Source organism: Lampetra fluviatilis, chromosome 32, assembly GCF_964198595.1.
Source record: "Lampetra fluviatilis chromosome 32, kcLamFluv1.1, whole genome shotgun sequence".
NCBI lineage: Eukaryota > Metazoa > Chordata > Hyperoartia > Petromyzontiformes > Petromyzontidae > Lampetra > Lampetra fluviatilis.
This window is the reverse complement of record NC_136306.1, coordinates 9,705,958-9,733,095: the sequence shown is the minus strand read 5'-3', so window position 1 is coordinate 9,733,095 and position 27,138 is coordinate 9,705,958. Positions and strand designations below refer to the sequence as shown.

The 27,138-nt window shown below is 47.0% G+C and overlaps 1 protein-coding gene across 4 annotated transcripts in view; it reads right to left on the bottom strand.

Moving 5' to 3' along the window:
* LOC144943734 (FERM domain-containing protein 4A-like) overlaps positions 1 to 27,138 on the bottom strand; it is a 240,914-nt gene that overhangs the window by 172,024 nt on the left and 41,752 nt on the right. The window contains exon 1 of one of the 4 annotated variants that reach the window (XM_078871517.1): positions 11,960 to 12,443. The exons of the other annotated variants lie outside the window; for them this stretch is intronic. Coding sequence (XP_078727643.1) covers positions 11,960 to 12,040 — 81 coding nt within the window. The 5' untranslated portion in view covers positions 12,041 to 12,443. Of the gene's footprint in view, positions 1 to 11,959; positions 12,444 to 27,138 lie in introns of those variants that run through there. 4 annotated transcript variants of the gene reach the window in all.

Below are 27,138 nucleotides of genomic sequence, written 5' to 3'. Positions count from 1 at the left end.
ACACCTGGCAACTTATGGTTGGTTGTTCTGCTACAGACCACGCAGAGGGAGATTTGGCTCAAACGTTTTCTCGCTGAATTGCTGTTTTATTAAACCCGTTAGGCGTGCCCTCGTGCCCGACTTGCTCCCAAACAAACAAACAAAAACCCTGACAGACGCGTGGCCTCTTGTAATGGAGAAGGCATTTATCCTGGCGGGCAATAGCAGTGATGTTGCAGAGTCAGCACACAAGCTCAGCAGGGGAACACGCGGGCGGATTAAACGCTGAGCCACTCCATGCTCCAACACATTCAACAAAAGACTGAACAGCCCATCGTTATTCGCATACTGCGTATTGTATAAACGGAATGTTGTTTCGTTATTTCTAATGAATGTTACTATTATATTTGAGTCGCCTGTATTTTTCGCACGAGCGGATTTTTTTGAAAAAATGACTTTGCGATCTGCTCTGTCGAATTCTATTCCTTGATATCGGTTGACATCGTCTGTGCCATGCGTCGGATGTGTTTGTCACAGGCTATGGGCTCGTACTTTGAATATCGACCGAGCCATGTTGCCACGACGTTACGCAGCATGATATGAATCTAATTCACTCCGAATCCGTGTGCTCCTCTTTCTGTTTTTATCGTAACTCCAAGCACTTAATCACACAGCTTTGCACATTTCCCAGCTTGCATTCATTCATATTTCATTTTTGTCCTATTTTCCAAGGAAAGTATAAATACATATGCTCTACATGAATGCATCGATACAGTACAATCTCATTGTTACGTGTGGCATACAACTACTCTAGCAGCCAGAATCTTTGTAAGGAATTAAAATAAAATCCACCCGAGTAATCTTCAGCAAATGTTATTCCTTCCTTCCTTGTGGGCGTTGCAGTTTATGACGGTATAATTTCAAGAGGCAATATCACACGCACCAGCAACCCACATCAACGAGACGCGAAGCAAATTAGCGCGGTGGGGGTTTCTGGCAGGGAGGCGCTGTGCGTTTTTTACCACTCTCGCCAAATTGCCGCACGGTCAAATGAGCAAGAAAGTCACTCATTTTCAGCGTCACCACGTTGAAGCCTTACCCCTGTGGGCTCTGGGTGGCAGAAATAAGTAAAAATAGCGCGCACGAAACTATTGTTTGCGGGCGTGAATACACTTTGTTTCGAAACTCGCCATCTGTGTCACGAACACTGCCTTGGACAGGAGAATGCACGACAGGATTGACATTTTCGGCATTGTACATTTTTCTCGACTGTTATTTGTTCAAAGTGTTGAGCTGCTGCTCAACACATTGTCCCAACCACCACCGCCAATGTGTCCGTGGTTGTGCTGACTATTGTTGTGTCCGTGGTTGTGCTGACAATTGTTGTGTTCGTGGTTGTGCTGACTAAAATACGTAGATTTATTGTACACATTTAGAAATTACCCGATGACTCTGCCCTCAAATATAATTATCTTAGCTCTTCAGTCCCTGCTTTGTAGCCACGGCAGATGCCACGATGTGTGCTGCACTGACTTTTCATCAAGATAAAGGCTCAGCAGTCCGTGTCAAATATCAAACAAAAACAATTAATTCATCATAATATTGTCCGCGGAAGCCTACGCATGAAATCAATATTAATTTTCAGACCCATTCATCAATCGACTGTGTAACCAAGGCACCAGCCACGCTGGGTTGGTCACGGCAGATGTTTGGCCATACTTCACCACACTGTCTTCTTGGTTCTTTCGGTAAAGTCACGTAGAAGGGAAATAATAAAATAATAAAAATAAAACATAACAAAATAATTCTCACGACGTTTCGGCCACAACGCAAGCAGACTCTGCCTTCTCGACAGACCTGTTCTCCACCTGAGGACGGCTGCTTGCGTTGTGGCCGAAACGTCGTGAGAATTATTTTGTTATGTTTTATTTTTATTATTTTATTACTTCCCTTCTACGTGACTTTACCGAAAGAACCAAGCAGATGAATCCCTGCAGTCACGAAAGCTTTAAATCGAAATTCACCACACTGGTTGAAGGATGGGCGGGGGGGGGTGGATGCTGCTGTTGAATCGAGACCTATCCCACTTTCCTCTCGTCCACGGTCCCGCTTGGCCGTGACAAGGCAGGACTCATCTCTCTTTGTACAGAGACCAGAGAGTCGTTCCCAGGCCATTTTCCCAGGCAGTTGTGTGTACGTTCGCAGCACGTTGCTTGATGACGCCGTGCCTATGGACACGCTACGCTTGACATCGAAAGTCTTGCACCCCCTCCTGAGTAAACATTTGCCCTCGTGGCCAGACATTCCCCATTCAGCGGCTGCGGTGAGCTTCGGCCGCTTGTTGTGGGATTGTCCGGCAGCTTCACAATTTGCCCGTTTGCGCACACAGTGCTCGAAACTGTAACAGACAGATGGGGTAGGTAAATAATGTTCGTGCGGGGAGTTCACGCACTACCTGCTCTCAGACCTGGTCACCTGGGTTCAATTCCCAGCCATGGCAAACATCGGCGGTGAATGGGATCCGAACTCGTCTTGGGTCACCTCCCATCTTCAGCAACTTAGACTGACCAGAATGGTGAGGTTTGGTCAAACAACCCAGAACACACGAGGCTTTCGACCAGCTCTGGATAAAAAAAAAATGGACTGAACGTTTCATGGGATATGTAACCTGCAGGCGAATGCACCGCAAGAGACGGAACAAACACAAATAAAATACATTTTTTTAATAAAAAAGGGGTGACCCACCCCCCTCGAATCGTGTTCTTTCATCGAAGCAATGTGCGAACAAATGTGCCTCCCAACTCGCCGCAAATTCACGTGAACGCAGACCGACAGCTGTGCGCGCGGCTCAATCAACACCTCCGATTAGCTCGCTCGGCTACGTACGGTGCAAAGGAAGTTCAACATCGTACATACATACATACAAAACGTATCCTGAGCAGCGTGTCACTGCGAGCAAACACGCCGGTCACTACTTGAGTGCAAACACACAATCACTTAAGAGCATTCACCCCCCCCTCCTGCCTTACAGCTCACTTCTTTCCTCTTCAGAGTACAATGTGACTTTGGCATTCGAGACCAGCATTTGTAAGATTGAAAGAGAATTCCATTGAGAGATGGGGGGGGGGCCTGTTGTTCGACAAAACGAATGGGATCTCTCCCGCGCGTGCCTCGAGCGACCTTTCACACGCATTGCACGATGATTGCTGCTGCTGTTGTTGTTGTTGTGCGCGTGTGAGAAGGTGTGCGCAGTGGAGGCAGAAGGTTAATTGAAGGGAAGGCCACGGGACGTGGACGTGGCAGACAGCCTTCGACTGTCCATGAGCTGCATCGCACCCATCGACGGGTGGCTTCACTCAAGCCAGAAGGTGCTCCGAGATTTGATGTAATTTATTCCGCGAATGTAGGGCTCTGGTTCAAGCAGGCGAGTTCACGAACGACTGTCAGATTTAATGAGTGGGCAAAGTAAAGCAGGGCTGCACAAAGTGGTGGTGACTATATTCAGACGTGTGAGAGCGTGCGTGCGTGTGGTTTGCTGAGTTGTGTCGTGTCGCCCTTCACGGATGCTCAACTACCAGCACTTGCCCCGACCGTCTGTAGGCAATACGGGGGATCTTTGTCTGTCTTTGGTTGTGTGCACACATCCACAACAACAACAATAATAAAATATCTTCAAGGTGTTTTTATGTAACTGAAGTTCAATTTCAGAGCATGGGTAACATTGGTGGTGAGTTATATCTGAACCGGGCCTGGACCTCATCTAGGTCTGCTTAGCCTTAAATACATACAGAACCTGATGGTGGTGTAGAGACATCAGCACTGGGGAGACAAAGGTGACCGCACATGGTGATAGCCACACGAGGTTGTTGTTGTGTGCCCTGCCCGCCTGAACAGTTGCTAGCTAACAGCAATTTCCCCAATAGAATCTGTAGGCTACAAGATGTGTGTTTGTCTTTGTGTGCGTGTAGAGACGTGGGGAGCGGTGGTGTCGCGGTTAGGGCGCTGCGCTACGAACCCGGCGACCCCAGTTTGATTCCCGCTCACGGCCAACGCCAGTGACGATAATTATCTGAACTGGTCCTGGGCCTCCCCTAGGTCGACTCAGCCTCAAATGAGTACCTGGTGCGGTGTGTAAACATCATGTGCCGTGCCGGCCTTCATAGGCGCTCGCTAACAGCAACTTTGCCCCAACAGACTGTTCAGGCTATAACGAGGGGTCTTTGTAGAGATGTGTTAACCCAAGTTAAAGGCTGCAATGCAATAAAGTCCAGCGTGTGGTCGTGATGCACATTCATTGGGCAGCTGGATCCACGCGAGACATCCGTTGGCTCATAATTGCAATATGCAGCAAACCACATCGTTTTATATTTCGAATAACAAAATAAACCCCCCCACGCTTTAAAAAAATTCTCCACCACGCTTTTGTTTTGGGGTAATTATTAATATTTGTTGTTGTTACATATGTATCTTGCGCACAGCAAATCAGACGAGACGCACAACGGCTGACGAAACGTGAGGTTGCTTCTGGCCCCGATTGGCATGGACAGGATTGTTCATCACGGTGTGGGGGTGGTGGGTGGGGGGCAATCTGGAGCGCGCTCTCTCTCCCACGCACTGGCTCCCTTGTCACAGATTCTCTATTTTATTGTTGCCTTCACCCCCGCCCCTGCAATTTCCGTCACTCAACCCGTGCGCCCCCCCCCCAGCCCCCCCAGCCCCCCAGCCTCCTAGCCCCCCCCCCGAGGGAAAGCGTATTTATTCCAGCATCGTTACTTACAAGAGAATGTCCACAGCCCGGCCTAGCATCGTGCGCATCGCCACCGCCATCACCACCACCAAAACAAGACAAAGATCCCCCGTATAGCCTGTGACAGATTGTTGGGGCAAGTGCTGTTAGCGAGCAGCACCTATGAAGGCCGGCACGGCACACGAGGGGGTGGGTGGCCAACACCACGCCCGGCCGTCTTTGTCTCCCCAGTGGTGATGTTTACACACCCCACCAGTTACTCGTTTGAGGCTGAGTCGACCTAGTGGAGGCCCAAGACCGGTTCAGATAATTTGTCACTGATGTTGGCCGTGAGCGGGAATCAAACTCGGGTCACCGGGGTCATAGCGTTGCGCACTAACCGCTACCTCCACCGTCCCCAACATCACCATCACCACCTGCAATTAATCTAATTACGACTGCGTGCAAGTTTACTTTGTCTCGGCACTTCTCTCCAAATGCTCACGGATGCCTCGTGTTGTTGTTGTCGTTGTCTCTGTTTGACGCAATAGAACAATAATTCCACCCGTTTTAAAAGCCTGGTTATTAACACGAATTGCGTGTGAGTTTTTTTCTTCTAAATACAATCAAAATATACATTTTAGTTTGCTCCGCTGGGAATTTACTGGCGTGGCGTAACGGTTATCAACAGTGGCCGTGCAATCCAGAGGACGGCGGATCGAGCACTCAGCAGCGCGGCAGTGGCACGATTCCTAAGTCATCCCACCTCTGTCCACTCAGCACGATACATCCTTACACCCACGATGAGTCGATCAGCAGGTCGCGTTTGGTGGGGTAAAGTGTGGGGTACTCCCATACCACCTCGAGAGAATCTCGCTCGAGATTCCTCCAGTTGGAGGTCCTTCCCACCAACAGTGGAGTGAGTAAAACATTTTCAGAGCGGCAACTTTACCTTTTTTACCTTTGCTAGTTGCTCCACAATTTTTTAAATTACATTTTATTGACAGACATGGCAGCCAAATATGTAATGTGGCGAGGCCTGAACTATAAAATGTTAATTTCAAGCTTCTTTATCTCCGCACAAGCATCACTCAGATAGTGGTCCTAGACACATTATACATACACACACACTCATTTTAATCACAGCGTTGAGAGCGGAGATCCCTAATGATATCACCCAACTTAATGATTTTTGGAGAGAAAAATTAAGATATTTTTGAAAAATTACGTTATCTATAAAATTTACTATCTACCAAAAAAGTGTCCTTTTGTATTGTTTTTTATTTCCATCACCAGCAAAAGGGGCAGCACATTAAACTTAACACGTAGAATGTTAAACTACAGCAGTCTCGGAAAATCGTTATCGCTCTCGTAAATCTGAAAATGTGGCCGAAACGGGAAAGAGGCTCCCTGCCATACGTTGTTGTTGTTATTGTTGTTGTCGTCGTCATTAGCTCGCCCTGGTGCGAGTTCGCAGCTCGCGTTTAGTGACGCCCTTGATTATTGCCGCACAAATTGACGGCGTCGTCTCTGGGTCCATTGGGGGGGGCGGGGGGGGGGTGACGAGAGTCTCTTTTCTTACACGGCTGTCACGTCGAATCAACAGCAGCCGAATAACGAGCATGAACATTGATACAACAAAAACAGGCGCGGTCAAGTGGGTGGCATCATTTACAACAACAACAAAAAAACATAAACTATGTTTTATTTTTACGAGGTAAGGACCACTGAGCTATATAGCTCTTTTTAATATAAGCGACCTGGCCGTAAACAAATGATAACCAGGTGTGGACTCGAGTCATGTGACTTGGACTCGAGTCAGACTCGAGTCATGAATTTGATGACTTGCGACTCGACTTGGACTTGCATAACAATGACTTTATCCCACCTCTGATGATAACCTCAACCAAGTGGCTTATCATGTGGAAATATATAGCAGCAAAATACTATAAACGCACATTTCTAAATGTGGAGGAGAAAACCGGAGGACCCAGAGCAAAATCCACGCGACCACGGGAAGAGAGAGAGACACGCACACTTCAAATATACAGCAGGCGTCAGGGTCGTGATCGAACCGACGACCTCCTGCATACCAGGCGAGGTAGTTAACATCTCACCGCTGTGGCAAACCTGCATGCATCGGTAATAATAATATGGAGGGTCCGGATGAATCCTTAAGCCTGTGTGGCTTTAGCAGTGGAATTCATTGACGACAATGTCTTCTTTGCATGCGAAATCACAATGGACCGTGTCAGCCACATCCTGGTGATGCGATGAATTGTTGTAATTTAGGGTCACGATTCTATCAGAGAATTCATAATTTTTTTCTAAAAGATTGCGGTGAATGACGTAACGCCTCTAGAGGCTGCAGGGGTTGGTGTTAATCTCGTCACGTGAGTCAAATACGAGTCGAAAACACGTTGATGGAATTATCGTGAACTTAAGAATCGATATCAATCGACGAATCAATGCACCGTTCCACCCCGAGTGAGCAGCGACTACGTACGATTCCTCGCCCACGCCGTTGGAGCATTTTTACTTTCAAGTCCCAGGTCTCCCTTGAAGAAGACATCGTAGGCTCAATGACCTCTCACCTGGGAATAAATACATATATATTCCTACTGCTGTCGTTGTAGGAGCAATAATGACTGCAAACACTCCACCTCTGTTATCGTTACCAATCTCTGTCTTACGCGGGGAAATGTGCAGCTTATTTACTGCATGAATTCAGTTATGGGGCAGACTTTGTTATTGATGATGGGTGTCGGATTTTCATCTCGTGTTTCTTTACCGCCACCCACACAGCCCGCAAAATTGTATCCGAGGAAGAGCAATAATGCACGTGAATTGAGACAAATATTATGGGGTTGTGTTTGCACGTCACCGTATTAGCAAGATAGAGAGGGCAGTGCAGGGCTCGGAGAAAATAAATGACACTCAGAGATGCGAGACGTGGACTTTGTATGTGTGTGTGGTTAAGCATCGTATACATTTTTTTAAACAGATTTACGATGAGCATCAGACTGCTTTCAAAACCAACAATCCAAGGGGGAGTTGTATAACATTTGCTCAAGTGGGTATCCATGGATTGATGGGACACATGACCATTATGGAGGCGACTTTATAGTTTATTTAGGGCAGGGTAATGTCAACGTGTTGCTGTACTGGTCTGAGAGTTGGACTTTAACACGGATAATGTAAACATCTAAATTCTGGCCATTGACTATTTTGGTGCACGGTGCGGATGATGATGCTGGGGATTTCTGGGAGGAAAGGTTCAGCAAATTTTGGGATTTTGTGTGAAGGGACATGGCACGATAGGGTGGCGGAGGCAATCCGGTTGACGAGGTTACCATGGGTGGCACAAGTGGGCAGGATGGAGGAGGGAGGGTTACCGAGACGGGGGGTATTGGAGTGGCGCCCAGAGGTTTTCGACCGAGGGGAATTCTTCCAGGCGAATGTTGATGGCGACACTCAAGAGAGGGCCTTATGGATCGGGGGTCACCCTTACAATGGCTACGGCATCTCGTAGAAGGAAGCGAGGGCGGAGTGTGGAAGGATGGGTAAACATTCCAAGTGGCACCCTCCTGAATAGAGAACTCTTGAGACACGGTAAGATGTTCACACACACACACACGGCACGGCCGATCAACTAACAGTGGAGTACAACATCTACGCTGCTAGGTAGACATAAGCGCGGAAATCAAAGAAACCAGCCCTTTGATTCAAAATCTGCACGGGAGATCGAACCAGTGACCTCTGGATTTCAAGTCCAGTGTACCAACCATTAATTACTCGACGACAGTATCCATAAATGTATAAAAGTAATTATTATTATTACATGACGAGAGCTTCACCCATTGCCATGAACACACGACGGAAGATGTAGGGGCACTCCATGTGGAGTGGAGAATGAAAAATTGGAATAAAAAATATGGAGAGTGAAAAATGAATGGGCCCATTGACTGAAAGAGAGAGACCTTTTCAATTCGAAATCAATCTGTTCAAAAACCTCGGCCACTTCCAATTACGAGGACACATCGTTGATTGCCAGGGCTCGCGTTCGTGCGTGATCAGAAGCGTCTGCGCGTTGCAGCTCATCATTAATTTGCAGAAAATGGCAAGTGACCTTAATTAAATAACCACAGAGAGCAGCCCCTTCAGAATCATCCAGCAATGACGGCGCGAGCTTTAATCCACGCGCCTATTTACGCTTTTAGAGCCACTTCAAAGAGAACGCTGCCGAATCTTCACAACATCTGTCGTTTGTGAGCCGAGGCTCGATGGGTTGTTCCGTAAGAGGAATTGCACGCAACTCTGTTAGGCATCAAAGATGTGCGATATCTATTTAGTATATTTAGATGTGGACTGTCTCATTCTCGGAATACGCATGCTTTTCGTCAAGCTGGTCCTAATGTGAGTCTGCGGAGGCTACGAATATATATTTATTGGCTAAAGTAATTCATTTATGTTTACCTACTCATGCATACAACCACCATCTAACCACTCATATGCCCACCTAGTCACCCTTGCACCCACCCACACATTTACCAATTCATCCTTGCATCTAGCCACCCACCCCATCCATGCACCCACTCACGCAAACACTCATCCACGCACCTGGATAATTGCCTCCACGTCCATCTATATACAGTACGTGCACACCTACCCACCCATCAACTCACCCACTCGTGCACCCACCCACTTGCACACCATCCACCCACCTACCCGAATGACACACCACAACTCTTTTTCAAGGAATAAATGTAACATGTAGGGTGTGTGGGCTCCGTACATATTCTTCATCATGTGTCATTCTTAAAGTTGGGATTCGTGCGATCGTCTGCAGACAAAAAAACTAATCTAAGAAGGCGCCACGGGAATTACAACGTATTTCCACGCGTACAGATTTGAGGTCGAAATGGGTAATTGTGAAGCTGCTCTTTTTAAATAAATATTTCCATCATTAATCGCAGGTTGGCCCCCTGCTGTGGATTAAGAGTGAAGCCACACGCTGAACAATCTGCAGCACCGAAGACCCCCAAGCTCGTCCTGGGTGCACCTGCTTACAATGAGCAAATCTCACGTATTTAACGCGTGCTCAAGACGACCCACCAACTTGCGCTCAATGAAAGCTTCGTCTTGAATTCCCAGTAATGTAACAGCGTCTTCATTTACGGCAGCTGTACGTATGCATGTTTGAACTTATATTCTTGGTTCTTTCGGTAAAGTCACGACGTTTCGACTGCAACACAAGCAATCATCATCAGGTGTGACATTCACATCTGCTTGTGTTGCAGTCGAAACGTCGTGAGAATTTTATTGGTTTATATTTTTCTTATTTGATTATTTCCCTTCTACGTGACTTTACCGAAAGAACCAAGAATATGAATCCCTGCAGTCACGAAAGCTTTAAATCAAAATGTTTGAACTTCTTTCGCACCCTACGTAAGCGAACGGCGTTAAACAAACTAAACACAAATAGCAGTTCTAAAGAAGTGCGTTTTGAATCTAGATGATTGAAAAGTGGACGGCTCCAGTGGCTTCCTAATATCGGAAGGAAGAGCGTTCCAGACGGCCCCAGAAGTGCATCTGAAAGCGCGCGATGCAAATTAGACCTGATTTGTAATATATATGTTGGGGTCTCTTTCCCCCAATTGACTTCATTTGTTCGATCCACATCACACAACGAGACGGTGGATCGATTCAACAATCTAGAGCGCGAAGCTTGCGTGTCAACGAATGGATGCAGAATGTATGTATTGTCACAAGTCTTATGCAAATCCTTTATTTGTTGCTTTTTTACACAGTAGCAGTCGATCGTTCCAATACACTCTGCTTCGAGACTGCTTGTCACATGACAGGCAACATTTATATGTATTCTTGGGTTTTTTCGGTAAAGTCACGTAGGTAAAAAAATTCAAATTCAAATTAATAAAAGTAAAATAAGGATAAAATAAAAATCACGACATTTTGGAGGCAACACAAGCTTCCGTCTTCAGGTGGAACCGTCACAGCACTCTAGCTGTATCACCCTTGCTGTATCAAGTACAGCTATCGTGCTGTGACGGTTCCACCTGAAGACGGAAGCTTGTGTTGCCTCCGAAACGTCGTGATTTTAATTTAATTTTCATTTTACTTTTATTAATTTTAATTTTTTACCTACGTGACTTTACCGAAAAAACCCAAGAATATGAATACTTGCAGTCACGAAAGCTTCAAATATAACATTGATATGTTTAATTCTCAGGGCTGGCAAGCATGCAAATCCACGGCAAAACCTCACTTGTTGTTGTTATTATGATGGAGGATCGAGTTTGTGACGTCATTGACCATGCTAAGACCCTCAACTTACTGCACTTGAGAACCCGGCTCAGTCTTCTGACCTCCAAGTCACCCGGCCACCTCCAATAAACATTTTCATATCGCTGCTTTGTCGAATTCACTACATTTATCACGCACACAATATAACCCACCTCTGGACATAACACAGAAAGATTACTTAATACAACTATCCTCTAAGCATATACCGAGCTAATGATGATATACATTCTACACGTACGAAATTATTATTCCGTTATTTCCTGAGCATTTCCTGGGACTGACCGTGCCTGCACAGTTCATGAAGCAATCCCAATGGATCAGAAGAGCTCACACATGATAGGTGTGTATGATCAGAGCGATAACAAGCATTTATTTTCGTACTCAATAATTATTGATACGCTGCCAGTTTTATTGTTGTTGTTGTTGGACTCTTGTCTTTAACAGCGGCTAAGCTTCCCCCCCCCCCATCTCTGTCCAGCTAAAACTATCGGCGGGCCCGCGAAAGCCGACACAACCGGTCTCTACATTTCACAATGTCCCCGCCGCCGCTGCTTAGCAGCTTCACATCCATCTTCTTGGTTCTTTCGGTAAAGTCACGTAGAATGGAAATTATACAAGAATAAAAAATAAAACACAATAAAATATATTATTTTATTATGTTTTATTTGTATTATTAACATAATAAAATGTATTATTTTATGTTTTATTTTTATTATTTTATTATTTCCCTTCTACGTGACTTTACCGAAAGAACCAAGAAGATGAATCCCTGCAGTCACGAAAGCTTTAAATCGAAAAGCTTCACATCCCCTTGCCATTCGCCGTACAGTATGTGCACCACGCTCGCTCGCTCGTTCGCGTCGCCCAAGGCTGCAACTCCACGTCCCCAACCAACCCAACCCTTCCCCTCCCTCCCGCATCGTTTCTCACCTTGACACGGATCGGGGAAGCCCACCCTGCCATGGTGTCGGCGCGTCGCCTCCTACCCGCGATGCTGTCGCCCATCTCCATCTGCCCCGGAATCTCCCACCCCAACCACCACCACCCCAGCCACGAAGCGCGCTGATCGAACACAAAAGTCCCGTCCACGTAGTCCGGCGCTGAGGATCGCGGGCCAAGCGCCGAATTACAAATTAAAACAAGGGAATTAAAATGTTCTATGCCTACATTGAACAAAACAAACGGGAGTGGAAGAATGCCTTTGTTGTCGTGTGTTGTAAAAACAAATGTGCACAGAGCGCTACCGCACAAAAATATGAAAAATATATAAAAATCATCGTCCTCTGGTCCATTTGCAGCGTCTGCTCCTTATCGCCGTCGGGCGAGTGTGTGCGTCTGTGTGTCGTGGGCGCGGGGTGATTAAAGGGAACGGCTGAGGGAGAGGGGGAACCCCCTCACGCACAAGTGAGAGGGAGCAAGCGGGAGCCAAGCCATGGGATGGGGGTGGGGGGGGAGAGAAATTGCCCCAGGCAAAGGTTTGCTGGTGCGCGCGTGTGCGTGTGCGCGCGTATGTGTGCGTGTGTGTGTGCGTGTGTGCGCGCGTGTGCGCGTGTGTGTGTACGTGCGCGTGTGTGTGCGCGCGTGCGTGTGTGCGTGTGTGTGTGTGTGCGCGTGCGCGTATGTGTGTGTGCGCGTGTGTGTGCGCGTGTGTGTGCGCGTGTGTGCGCGCGTGTGTGCGTGCGCGCGCGTGCGCGACAGAGGGAGATTGAATGTGAGTGTGTGGGGTTAGCGCTCCGTTGCGCTACGAACCCAGCGACCCGAGTTCGATTCCCGCTCACGGCCAACACCAGTGACGATTATCTGAACCGGTACTAGCCCCCCCCTCCCCTAGGTCAACTCAGCCTCAAATGAGTACCTGGCGCGGTGTGTAATATCACCACTGGGTGGACAAAGGCGGTCCGGCCGTAGTGATCACCCACCCCCTCGTGTGCCGTGCCGGCCTTCATAGGTGCTTCTCCCTAACAGCACTTGCCCCAACAGTCTGGTGAAGGCTATTATACGGGGCATCTTTGTCTTTGTGTGTGCCAGCGTGCGGCAGAGGGAGATTGGTGCGCGTGCGTGATTCTCTCCCCCCTCTCCTCTCTCCCACTCGCCACTTACAGTCGACGATCACGCCACGGTCTACACGGACGGCCTCGCCTCCGTCTATGATTTACTGCCATACAATGTGTTAGGGGCCGTCCATAAATGACGTCACGCACCTAGGGGGGATGGGGGTCAGACATTTGTGACGATGTGTGACGAGGGGGGGGGGTTGAGAAAGGTAACGTCACATCAAAATGCGCACCTTTAAATAAATATAGACACGTTCTACTTAATTAAATCGACTTTTTAATAAATGTTTTCTCTTACAGCATCAGAGTGCAGCGCCTCATTAAATACGCACTACAATGACAATAGTTTAAAGCGATTTGAAGCATGTTTTTTTTTTTTTGGGGGGGGGGGCAAAGCTTTGTGACGTCATATTTGAGGGGGGGGTCTGACTTTTTGTGACGCCGTGTGACGAAGGGGAGGGGGGGGTCAAAAATCCTCCAAAATCGCGTGACGTCATTTATGGACGACCCCTTCGAAAAAAACAAACGTTGAGGCCATTTACAGCAGAAAATGTGCAGTACATGTTTAATTGCGACGCGAGTTCGCTTACGTGTGGTTGACGCGTATAGGCGCCAAGTAAAAATTAAATTGGGCAGAGTTAAGTTAAATATCAATAAAAACACTGTTATTAATAAAATGTACACGCATCACTGCTCATTGACTAAATGTGAGTTAATAGAGTAATATCACTGTTAAAAGCCAATGCATAAACATTTCATCTGGTAGGCATTTTTGGCTCAATTTCACTTTTATTTCACGTGCCGTTCATAAAAAAATAGCCAGATAGAAGCAGTACAAGCATAGAACATAGGAACCAATGTTTGGAGGAAGGTGGGGGGGGTGAACCCTGTATTAACTTGTGAAAAAATCGACTCGCGATGCCTTCGCTTGTTGGAAAATAATCTGCTGCTTGAATGATAACAGATTTTTACGTGGGCGAGGCATAGCCGCAGCTGGCAGCAACATCGTGACATTGAGGCGGTGCCAATTCAGTATTGGCTGAGAAATCCTGATGGGGCAGATACATTCCCTTAGGTGACAGCCACACAGGAGTGTGGACGTATGCAACAGCAGCCCACGTTCCCTAAGACCGGAGCTGCTCAACCTTCTGCTGGGGCTGCTGTACCCACCTTGTCGAATTTTGATTTAACCGAGTACCCCACCCCCTCTCTCCGCTTGACTGACCCAACGTGTACTAATAGGGGTTTTCCCCTTTTTTCTGGCAACAAAACTGACACCTTTTGCAAGGAATCATGTTTACATTAACCACAATACTTGCAGTTAAATGCAAACAAAAAACAATACTCTGATAATTTATGCATTGTCCTTGAAACTGATTGGTCCACACCAGAGACAGCTTTCTTTAGAGCCTAGTCTCATATGGTGTTCGACCAGATGACGCCAAAAGGCGCACAGTTCAAAGACAACGCACTACCAGAGTAATGAGAGCTCGGGGTGAGCAGCTACATCATGGGACCTCCTTTGCATATGAGACGAGGCTCTAAAGAAAGCTGTCTCTGGTGTGGACCAATCAGTTTCAAGGACAATGCATAAATTATCAGAGTATTGTTTTTTGTTTTCACTTGACTGCAAGTATTGTGGCTAATGTAAGCATGATTCCTTGCAAAAGGTGTCAGTTTTGTTGCCAGAAAAAAAAGGGGAAAAACCCTGTTAGTATATTTTGGTACTGGCAAAGGAGGTCCCATGATGACCCAACGTGGTTCTGAGAAATAACTGTGTGAATAATGAACATCAACATTTTAGCCAGTCGTCCATTTCGTGAGGTATCCTAACGGGAGATAGTAATTGCAAGCGAATAAAAAAAAATGTCAACGGACGCTCTGTGCGCGTGACGCAATTTGTTTCGCATTCGCTGGCTCCTCTTGGAAACCACATTGTTTACGATCAATGCGTTTAGAAAAGGTATTTTATTTCGTTGAAGGTCACCGTATTGATTTAAATGTTATCGTAGATATTTTATATTGGCAGATTCGTACGTGATTATTCACCAGTGATTCGCGTGCATGATGTCATGACACATTTAGAATTCACCTCACGTACCCCCAGGGGTCCCGCGCTCCCCCGGTTGAAAACCACCGGTGTAGTGTATAGTGTAGTGTAGAGTGTAGTATGTATCTAATGAGTCTAACGTATGATAAGGATGTCACACATTTATAATTCACCTCACGTAATGGGACTTTGCCACGGGGTCTGCTCTCCCCCGGTTGAAAATCACGGGTGTAGTGTATAGTGTAGTGTATAGTGTAGTATGTATCTAATGAGTCTCACGTATGATAAGGATGTCACACATTTATAATTCACCTCACGTAATGGGACTTTGCCACGATCCCCTAGGGATCTGCGCTCCTCCGGTTGAGAACCACTGCTTTAGACCATCGCTGACTCAAGCTTTTGTGGCACAGCAGCCCCCAAAATCACGACCACTGAATTGCGTCGCCCACTCCAACATGCCGCTAACAAAATAGATAAGCAGACCATTTGAGGTTACTAATGCCATACCGCACGTGCACACGAGATATCACATGTCAACACGGTGTTATTAAGGCATTTGCTTTGTGCCGTGTCCTCGTGTGTCGTATCGCCGTAATGTGGCGCTGGGCCAATGACGTTACTCAGGCACATTTAACATTTTACCTACACAGTATCCATGCTGCAGCCTGCCCCCCCCCCCCCTCAACACCGCCCTGAAAATCTTGATGCCCCTGTAGTGGGGTGTACCCCCACAGGTTGAAAACTGCTGCCTTTGGAAATAGCCAGGAGGTGTGAATGGCAGCCCTGTGTCAAGCCATGTCTTAATCCCTCCTGGTCTGGTAACCAATATTGCAATCCCAAGCAAGGTTTATTCAAGAACGCTTGAACTAAGCCTTAGCCTTGCCAAGGTAGCAAACCCCAAACAGGGAAAGCCAGACAAACAAGCAAACACTGGAGGTATTCTGACAATATTGTTGTACACGTGTCGATTTAAAGCTTTCGTGGCTGCATGGATTCATATTCTTGGTTCTTTCGGTAAAGTCATGTAGAAGGGAAATAATAAAATAATACAAATAAAAACTTAATAAGATAAAATTCTCACTACGTTTCGGCCACAACGCAAGCAGCCGTCCTCAGCTTCTGATAAGAACTACAGACCTCACATTATAGCTTTTATTTTAATCTAAGTTCTGCTTAAAACCTCGCAATAGGCAAAATACCGTTTTGTTTAATGTTATGTATAATATAAATATAAATCCATATCCTTGTCGGGAACACATAGTCCCCGACTAGCACAGTATTATTGTTGATGTTCAACTTTTATCATTTTTTTCATTATACACAAACGTGATATGTCCAAGTGTATTATTTGCAAGTGAAATCCGAAATGGCGGCGGATTGGGGAGGCCTTCATCCAGCAGTAGATTGGCCAAGGTTGATTACGACGATGATTTTGACTGTAGCGATATTTCTGTACCGCTGTACCCGTAATGCAATGCTCCAGTTCTCCATAAGTAAAGAGACGGTTAGTCTCAGCGTGGCACCCACTTGATTATAAATAAAGAAATCGATTTAAATGTAATTCTAAGTAATGAATCGGATACTGGCTGCTTGATTGATCATTAAGAGATGGGGGACTAATGCGTAACACAGGGAATAAGCACGCGGTGTTTTCATTTCGCAAATGAGGAAACGTCCTTTCAAATACGGAAGCCCTTCTGAGGAGGCTGGGAACTTGACGGTGATCGGTTAATTCCCAAGTCAGAGCCGCTGGGAAATCGCCAATGAGACCCCCAGCCCAGCCCAGCCCCCGCGCGTTCGAATCCAGGAAGGGGTGGAGACACAACGATCTGCGTTGCTTGTGTCCCCCCCCACACCGCCACCAGCAAATCCATTTGTGGCACCAATTTGCAAATGGGATGCAGTCATGGCGTAAATGGTGAGCATAACGCTGATATGTATACCTAACAAACGACAGATTGGTGTCCGGTAGCCAGAGCCAGACCATCCATCACATAATGCAACACTCCCCGTACCGCAACATATCACCAACAACCACCAATCCTCCACAGACGCAACCAAATGGCTTAATCATTCAAATATACGCGTATAAAATTTGCTAATATTTCACCTTGCCATTTGTAAGAAGAATGGTCAACCTACGGATCTTGTCAGCAACCTAGAAAGTATAGGCTCCTCGCCGACCCCGGGTGCGCATTGTTATCTCTCCATGACCCACCAACCCCTCCAGACCACCCGGCACCGAAACGCAGGCGTGCGTCACTGAGCCTGGCCGTATCTGAGGCTCACGATCTTAATGAGAACAGTGCCACCGAGGACCCTCTCAGGCTGCCGTGTTCACGGGACACGTCGCCGTCAACTCGTTCACGTTGACACACGACGCGGAGACAGATCGGTAGGAGACACGCTGCCAGTCCCCTGCCAGCAGCCCATCTGCCTACCGACGCCTCCTGCCCGCCCGCCCGCCCGCCGCTCATCGCGAGCTGTCCAGGAGACGCGGAGAGTGCGAGGATGAAAAGGAAGCGTTTGGGGCGGTGCGGCGCCTCATCCCGTTCCTGCTGGAGGCTCGTCGCGTGTGCGCGGCCGTGATTGACAACGTGTCGAGCCACGGCGGAACGCGTCGAGAAAGTCGCTCGGCGCGGATCCTCGTTTCTGTTTCCCCGCGCGATGCTCATTGACCCGCCGCTCCAAGTGCCGCCTCTGGTCAAGTGTTTAACAAAAAGAAAACGGCTGATGGATTATGGAAGTGCACAACCTCCTTATGTCAAATTTCAGCCCTGCTTACTCTTCAATGCAGCGGGGCACTTTTGAAATGCAGTCCACGTGTGTCTGCAACGTGTTTTTCTCATCCCCAGTTCCCAGGTATGACGGGGAAGGGGAGCCAGTAAAAATGAATTTTCCACTGGAAAATTGACAAGCCTCGGATTCACACACGCTGGATGAGGTCCTCGATTCCATGCCAACCAACCAACACGCACGTACGTGTGTTGAACTTCTTCCGTACCGTACGTAGCCGACCGCGGTAATCGGATGCGCGGTGGAAGGACAACAAACTAAACACAAAAGGGCAAATGCCAGATGTGTGCAGTTGCTCATTTATCCAATTCAGAAGCGAATGCAGAAGCGAATGCAGGCTCACGGTCGCGATGGAAAGTGTCTGTCAGGTTGGCCACCCCTGCAGCGCCGTTGTGGAAATTCAATAAACGTCCACCGAGTGGGTCCCATAACTCGATTGCAAAACGTAGCCGGGCCCTCGGTGTACAGCAGCACCGCAATGTCTTCTTGGTTCTTTCGGTAAAGTCACGTAGAAGGGAAATAATAAAATAAGAAAAGAAAAATTACAAATATATTATATTATTTTATTATGTTTTATTTGTATTATTTTATTATTTCTCTTCTATGTGACTTTACCGAAAGAACCAAGCAGATGAATCCCTGCAGTCACGAAAGCTTTAAATCGAAAAATAGCACCGTAATGCTCGGGTGAATTGACCGCGCGCGAGTTAAGAGTTCAACAGAGGCTCTCGCAATCGGGTATTCGACGATCGGGTGATCGCGACGTAGGGTCGTGTCGTTCAAACACAGCACGTCACCGGGCCCACGAGGTGTGTCCACTCCGGGACGTACAGAGCGACGTTTCGAGCAACACCGCTTGCGTAGGTCTTCACGATCGTGCCGTGCAGCTTTAACGGCCGTGTTTTCAGTTTGTTTGTTTGTTGTTGTTGTTGTTCGGCACGTCGTCCCAATGTTTCGGTCCCACGTATTGGAAGCTTCAGTTCAGTTCCCGAATTGGGCACGTGCAACGTGAAACGTTCGCATCGCGCACGCGGCACGAACCGGAAAATAGCGCATCGCGAGAGCTGATTGAGCGAGTACTGGCGTCGTGTGCAGGTGTGCGTAATTACAACAACGTTTTGGCAGTGGACAAGAGGTCATTAATTGGAGGCGAGTGGCAATTACATTGATTAAGAACTCGCACGTGCGTCTGTCCGTAACGAGGCCGACGAAAGGGGAGGCACAGCGGGTTAGCGCCCTGCGCTACGAACCCGGCCACAACCGAGTTCGACTCCCGATAGTGGCCAACAACGGTGACGGTTACCTGAACCGGTTACGGGTCTCCCCTAGGTCGACTTCTCCTCAAATGAGAACCTGGTACATTAACCATCGCCACTGGCGACACAAAGGCGGCTGGGCGTGGTGCTGGCCACCCCCACGTTGCCTTCATAGGTGCTCGCGGACAGCACTTGCCCCAAACAAAGTCTGCTCGAGGCTAAACGGGGGGATTCTGTCTCTTTGCTGCAGAGAGATGAGGTCACGTGCTTGGCCACTCGTCGGTAAAAAAAATAGCACTGGTCAACAAAAAATACATTTTTTTCTGGCCTAGACTTTTGCAGCTGTTTTAGACTAATTTCAGGGTGCTGATTCCAAATCTGATCTCAGATTTGCTCTATCACATCTCATTTATGTGCTATCGGCAAACCCCATTTTCATTGATTTTACCCGAAATTAACTCTGTCACTTATGATTGCCAGTTGTTGCGAGTCAGTGACTGCTTTAGTGTTAAAATATGGTGCTGTATTTTTAGGATAGTGTGTTTATAATATGATTTTATGTAGATATCCACATTTATTTAATATTTTTCTTCCGCAGTTTTTATTGAAAATGCAATATTTGATATCTCAAAAACCTGATGTGATAGACTTGGAATCAGCACCCCAAAATTACCTTAAAACCGTTGGAATACCTTATGCCAGAAAAAGTGTGTTGACCAATGTATAATCGAGACAGCGGAGGACCTCGGTAGCCTGACAGGCAGCGAGGGCCACCATTCACTCGATTACTTTAAGGTCCTGGGTAGGGGTCCCTCTACCGTGGCCTTATGTGAGAAACGTAAACTCGTAAAACATCGCGATTCAATAAACATCCGGTGGTGATTTGCTGTAATTAAATTGTTACTCTTTGGTTCTAACGGTAAAGTCACGTCGGTATAAAATAAATACCCACGTGACTTTACCGAAAGAACCAAAGAGCATGGATTCCTGCAGTCACGAAAGCTTCAAATCTAAATTAAATTGTTGCTTTGATTTCACTTCTCGTTACCTTCCCAGTCGTTCATCAGAGGTTCGTGGCTTTCCTCTGTTCAGAATCACTGTCGATTTGTGTATCGCTCCTTCTCGACAATGTGTCTTGTGTGTTGACTTAAAGATGTAATGACTGCAGGAATTCATAATCTTTGGTCTTTCGGTAAAGTCACGTAGATAGAAAAATAATAAATAAAATAAAATTCACGACGTTTTGATCGCAACACAAGCAATCGTCTTGACCTGAAGACGTCGTGATTTTTTATTATTTTTTATATCTACGTGACTTTACCGAAAGACCCAAAGAGCATGTGTCTCATGTGATTTCAGGAATTGTTTTCTCTATTTGCTTGTTGACCTTTCCTCCCCGCAACCCCCCCCCCCCCCACCGTTGCAACAAAACACAAAAAATGATTGAAGCCACACACAGCAAGCGATGGGAGCATGCAAGCAGAGGTTGGAGGTTGGGTGCTTGAAACCGTGCAAGATGGCGATGGCTTCAGAAGGCCTTCATCCAGCAGTGGATAAATCATTACTGTTGAAGATGACGATGCATTGTTTTGCCAGACTGATGATCTCATAACGATAGGCCTCACGATTAACAGGATAAATATACAGCTGCGTGGAGCTGCGAGCACTGCCCCCTCGAATTGCCAAGTTTTTCTCCGGCTATTCCTGTGTACTGCCACGTGAAGCAAGCATCCCCAATGGCAATTCATGGAATCAACCAAACATCTCGATGCAGGAGCTCCCTGAATGCAGCACGTCCTTGGACTTGCGTGGATAAGTGAACAGAAATCGTTCACTTAATATTTCTGTTTCGATTTAAAGCGTTCGTGACTGCAGGGATTCATCTTCTTGGTTCTTTCGGTAAAGTCACGTAGAAGGGAAGTAATTAAATAATAAAAATAAAACATAATAAAATAATTCTCACGACGTTTCGGCCACAACGCAAGCAGCCGTCCTGAGGTGAAGAACAGGTCTGTCGAGAAGACAGAGTCTGAATGACAACCCCAGGCTTGGAGCGTCTTTTTAAGCTGGGTTGGAGGGGGGGAAGAGCGCCTTGATAAAATAATTTGCATATCAAGAGGAATTTAGCATATATATAAGCTGGGTTGGAGGTGGAAGAAGAGCGCCTTGACAAAAGAATATTTCTGGCCTGCACAATGCGGCCCACGTAGGCTCTTTACCTGCAGGGCCATGAGCGCTGTGTCGAAGGTGCTACACTTAGCGTGCCGCCAGCCTTTGCACGACGCATCACCGGCAGCGCGTCGACGAAAGAGCCACGCAACGAGAGGCACTCAGAGCGAAGTGAGAAAAAAAAGATCCCCCGTATAGCCTTAACAGACTTTAGGGGCAAGTGCTGTTAGCGAGCACCTATGAAGGCCGGAACGGTACACGAGGGGGTGGGTGGCCAGCACCACGCCCGACCGCCTTTATTTCCTCAGTGGCAATGTTTACACACCGCACCAGATACTCAATTGATGCTGAGTCGACCTAGGGGAGGCCCAGGACTGGTTAAGATAATCTTCACCGGTGTTGGCCGTGAGCGAGAATCGAACCCAGATCGCCAACTTCATAGCGCAGCGCGCTAACCGCTACACTCCCACTCCCCACCAGTGAACGCGTACGTGTGTCTGTGTGTGTGTCTGTGTGTGCGACTGCCTTTTATGAACACTGAGAGTTGTTCGCAGCGCCATGCGGTGTGAGGAAGGCCTCAGAGAGTGAAGGGCGCGGCGGGCGAAGGGCGGTGGGACAAGTTTCTGGGGTTGGGGGTCATCGCGATCGATGGGGACAAATCATAGGCAGCTGACCCCTGCCCGCTACCCCACTATTCCCAAAAACAACCACTCGCCCTGACACTTGCTGCTGTTACCCGTGCCCCTTTGGTCGTGCTGGGAGGGATCGCCAGATCGTTCATGCATTTACTCTTCGTTCAAAATCACTGTCGATTTGTATATCTCTCCTTCTCGTCAGCGTGTCTTGTGTGATTTCAGGAATTATTGTCTCCACGATACTTGCCGCTGTCACCCGTGCCCCTTTGGTCGTGCTGCGGAGGCCAAGGGAGCGCCCCAACCTCCCGCCCGCCTCCTCCCGAACTTCCCGCAAGGCACCAATTTGTTATTTCGTGAATCCCAGCAGCTCGGCAGCTATGGGGAATGCCTTCTCCCGCTGCTGGGGAGGAAACCCCTCGGGGGGGGGGGGGGGGGAATGCCATACATATGCAGTGTATAAAAAATCAATGCGTTTGCCACGCAATGGGAGGGTTGAAATTTGCAATTTGTGGCTCTGTAATGGGCTATTCTGCGATTTCATTTTAAATATGACGGCAGCGTAGAGCAGCGCTGTTATTGCGGTCGGCTGTAACACAAACAGCCACATTGTGGAAGACTTGTAGGGTTTAGAGCAACGGATGGACGCTTGATTATTGGGCTTGCACGCAGGCGTGGTAAGATTGGCAGCGTAATGGCGATTTCAAAGCGAGCTCCTGCTCCAAAAAGCATCGAAGCGTTGTTCATCTCCTGTTCACAGCCCTGGGCCAGCGGTGGAAATTCCGCATTCCTATGGCGAGGGCAAGTTTGGCCGCACAACAACCACCGTTGACTTCCCCCACGAAGTGGTACTACATTTTATCAACCCCAGAGTCAACAACGTCGGACGAGTGTTTGGACTCGCAGCCGTCAGATCGCGAGCCGCTCACACTGCCACCGAGCCACGGAGCCTTGAGTCCTTAAGAAAAATAAACTCATCACTGAGTACAGCAGGCAAACAATGTTGCGCTGTGTTAATAGTTCTTTATTTAACCAGGACTCACCGAGTCGTGATACTATTTCTTTTCAGGATGGCCCTGTAACTTAGATAATGTCCTTCATTGGGTACAAGTTAATTTATCTTGTGTGGGAGGAAACCAGAGTGCCTGCAGAAGGAGAGCACATGCAAGCCTCGTGGCAAAGACAGGCGAGCAATTTTGCTTCCTCCTGCGAGCACCGCTGTTGCCCCGATTGAGAGGTCGACAGATTATTTTTGCCAGTCCACTACTGCACCACGCTTCATAAAAATAACTTCCCGAGCGCTGGTCAACGCGGGTTGGTGAAGGTCGGAAGAATCGACATTGCTGCATCGAAGTACAATACGCAAGGATGTATTTTCGCCCACAATGCCCTCTGTTGTCCTCAATGTAGCCACGCAGCAGCCTATAACACCTATTTGTACATCTGGCGGTCACCAATTCGAGCTCTGTCTATGCTCAACCCTGCTCGGCTTCTGCGCTCCGATGGCATGGGGTGCCATTCCAGGTGATTTATTTTGTCAGCGACAAATTTATTGATGTACCATTGATCGGCGCGGGCCACTGTACGCACCAGCAGATGCATTGCGACATTCCTCTTGGCTCGTTACAAAGAGTAAATCCTCGATTCTTGTGTGTGTGTCGGAGCTGGGCGTGACGGGCACGATTTAAAGAGGGCCCATTCAGGCCGAAGACAGCTATGCATAGCAGGGTCAGAGGTCACATGGTTATTGTACTGCCGATTCAGTGCCCGTGGAATGTGGCCTCACAGGGACAAGCAAACACCGCAAAACAGACCCACAAATCTCTGCAGTACAGGTTTAGATTGTAACCCTTTGTTAGCAACAAAACTGCTCTCAGTTTTTCGGTGCCGCAGTTGAAAGTGGGCATGTTTATTCACTCGCTCTCCGCCCCTGTCTGCACAGCAGTGTAAAAGGGTGGTAAATGGATACCTCACAGTCGATCGGTAGGTCGCGAGTGGTGGGGTTATAGTGTGGGAAGTCGAGCCAGTGTGGAAGAGTAGGCCAAGTTACTTGAACACGTAGCAGTAGGCTTCCGCGACCAATAATAACTAGTGAAACATCACACGGTACTCGAATTGTAAATGTTGTGAGTTTACTCTCCCACACACCGGTGTGCTGAAGTAGTAACTGATTGGCACGTTTTGTTTACGCGTCAGACTTTACAAATTGGCTGTGTCGGGTGGTGGCGGGTTTAACGACACATTTATATTTACACGATCTAACCCAAAAAAAAACCCTTTATTTAGGTCAGTTATCCTTTGGAGGGGCTGTCTACGACTACATCTATCGGAGGCCCTTCTGCCAGCAGTGGCATGAGATAGACATTGCAGGGCTGAGCCTTCACTTCGTAAAAAAATGCTGATTGAATTATCTCATTACCCAGAATGCTCCAGTACTAAACGTAGTTTTTTTTTAGTGTTTAATTCCTTAAAATGTTTGCAGATGTCACTTGTTGTGGCGAATGTAATGAAGTGTGAATATGAGAAGAAGGATAGCCCTGCTAATAAATTCACGGAAGGTACCCACGTCAAAACACGTGTGTGCAGTTAGCGTGCTGCTCCACGAAACCCGGCGACTTGAGTTCGATTTCCGCACACGGCCAATCCCAGTGACAATTATCTAAACCGATCCTGGGCCCTCCCCTAAGTCAAATGATTACCTGGCGAGGTGTGTAAACACTACACCTCGGGAGACAAAGGCGGCCGGGCGTGGCGCTGGCCACGCACCCCCTCGTGTGCCGTTACAGCCTTCATCGGCGCTCGCTAAAAGCACTTGCCCTAATCGTCTGTTAAAGGCTACACGGGGGAACTTTGTCTGCGTGCACAATGCATAATGGTGTGAGCGGTTGTATGTGCAACCTCGGTGGTAAAACGGCCTCAGACAAAATAAAAGGGTTGCAGGAAGGTTGATGTTTACATAGAAACAAAATGAATTCTCCAGCCCTGGCACTTGAGGTCAAGGCTCTACATGCATTTGTGATTATTGTTATTTTCAGACGCATGTATTTGTAAAAGGCATAAATACCATTTTTATACTATCCTGATAGTGGAGTGGTGGTGCAGCGGTTAGCGTACTGCCCAATCAACCTAGCGACCTGAATTTGATTCCGAATGTGGTGAAGTATAGTCAAGCGACCTCTGTGACGGACATGGCACAGGGAGGCTTTTGTGTAGCAGTGGATTGACCAAGCGATGTGAAATACATTGACACCATCATGTAAACACTATTATTAGCACCGCGGTGGCGAAATGTTAACTACCTCGCCTGGTATACATATGATTGTGGGTTCGATCTGGACCCAGACGAATGCATATTTGGAGTTTGCATGTTCTCCCTGTGGTGACGTGGATTTTTCTCCGGGTCCTCCGGTTTTTCCCTCCACATTTAGAATCAACACGCGTTTGGAGTGTTTGGTTGCGATAAATGTCCACGTGATAAGCCACTTCGTTGAGCTTTTATTTGTGGCCAGGTCGCTTCTGAAAGAGAGCTGCATAGCTCAGTGGGCCTTACCTGGTAAAATAAAGAAAATAGTTTGGTTTTAATTTTTTTGTTTATAGTTTATTAGTCTGTTCGCAGACACAACGAGATTTTCCTGTTATTAATTTTGCTTTTTGCAACATGCTAAACTGAAGTGCTGCAGAGGTTATATGGCGTCATCGTACTATATTTAATATTGCTTGCAAGTGGCCAGGAGCCCTCGCAAGTGAACAAAACCAATAAATGGGTAATGTATATTTATAATGCCCCCAAGCAAATGCGCGCACACCACTCACTTTGAGCATTTATATTTTATACACCTTAAATACTTGTGAGATGTACGGCTGTGACTGTTAATGCACGAGCTTTTTGTAGCGTCACATTTTTTAATAATCCCAAATGCACAACTGGTTTTAAAACACAAGAACAATTGATATAGCGTCACGTTTTTTTTTATTATTACAATAAAAAAAATGATTTTAGCCTTCTAGATTTGAAGTTGTCGTGACTGCAAGGATCCATATTCTTTGGTTCTTTTGGTAAAGTCACATAAATGAAAAATAAAATAAAAATAAATAAAAGTACATTAAATCACGTGACTTAATTTACTTTATTAATTTTGTATTTTATTTTTCATCTACGTGACTTTACCGAAAGAACCAAAGAGTATGGATTTTAGCCTGTATCTAACCTAAAGTTGATGAGTCAACATAAAAAAAGAAACACTTTTGGGTTACGAAAAACGAGGAAACGAATGTGAACGAAGAAAGAAAAACCCCAACCGTCGCATTTAACCAAAGGGCCTTTTTGTCACCGAATGTCATCCGTGATGCCGACTGCGAGCTGCGTCCACGTGATTCTCTTAGAGAAAATCTCTAGCCCTGTCGAATGCGAAGTTGAATTCATTTATCCCCAGCTGAGTTCCTGTTGAGATGTAATACAGCTTTTTGCAAGGTGTTAGATCAGCGTTGTGCCACCTCTGTGATACAACAACAAGAAAATGTATGGGAGGAAATCACAGGATGAAGAATATCTGACAATATCAGAAAAGGGGGGGGGGGTGCATTGTGAGCGCATTGTCACGAGTGGTGTATTCTTAAGCGACTTACAAAAACAACAGCACTTTTTTTGTCCAGAGAAGACTTAAGATTATTTCCAGGGCAGCGGCCCCAATGAAAGATGATGGTTCTGGGAAAACGAGGGTCGATGACAACCCGAGTTGCAGGCCATGTTAAACAGAGCCAACGCAGACAACGTAGTCGTGTTTGTTATATTACTGCAGGGAAATGTCACCGTTTAATTGCAGCTTCACGTGGAACTGATCACGAATTGCTCACCGAATTGGGGCCCCCCTTTTTAGATTTCAGTTTGTTCCACGTTGTCGCTGTAAATTTACCAACTTGGACATTTACCAACCACTTCACATCGATGCCTCTGGGTAAACGAACCGCCGTTGGCTACGTACGGTACACGAAAGAAGTCCCACATACATTCTTAGACCGATTATTTATGCGAAACAAACAAAGAAACACGTAAGACGTAAATACGGAGACAAATATAAAACAGTAAAGGACAATACTTTCCCTTTAACATAATTAACTTAAGAGATCTATATCGATATATGATCACCTA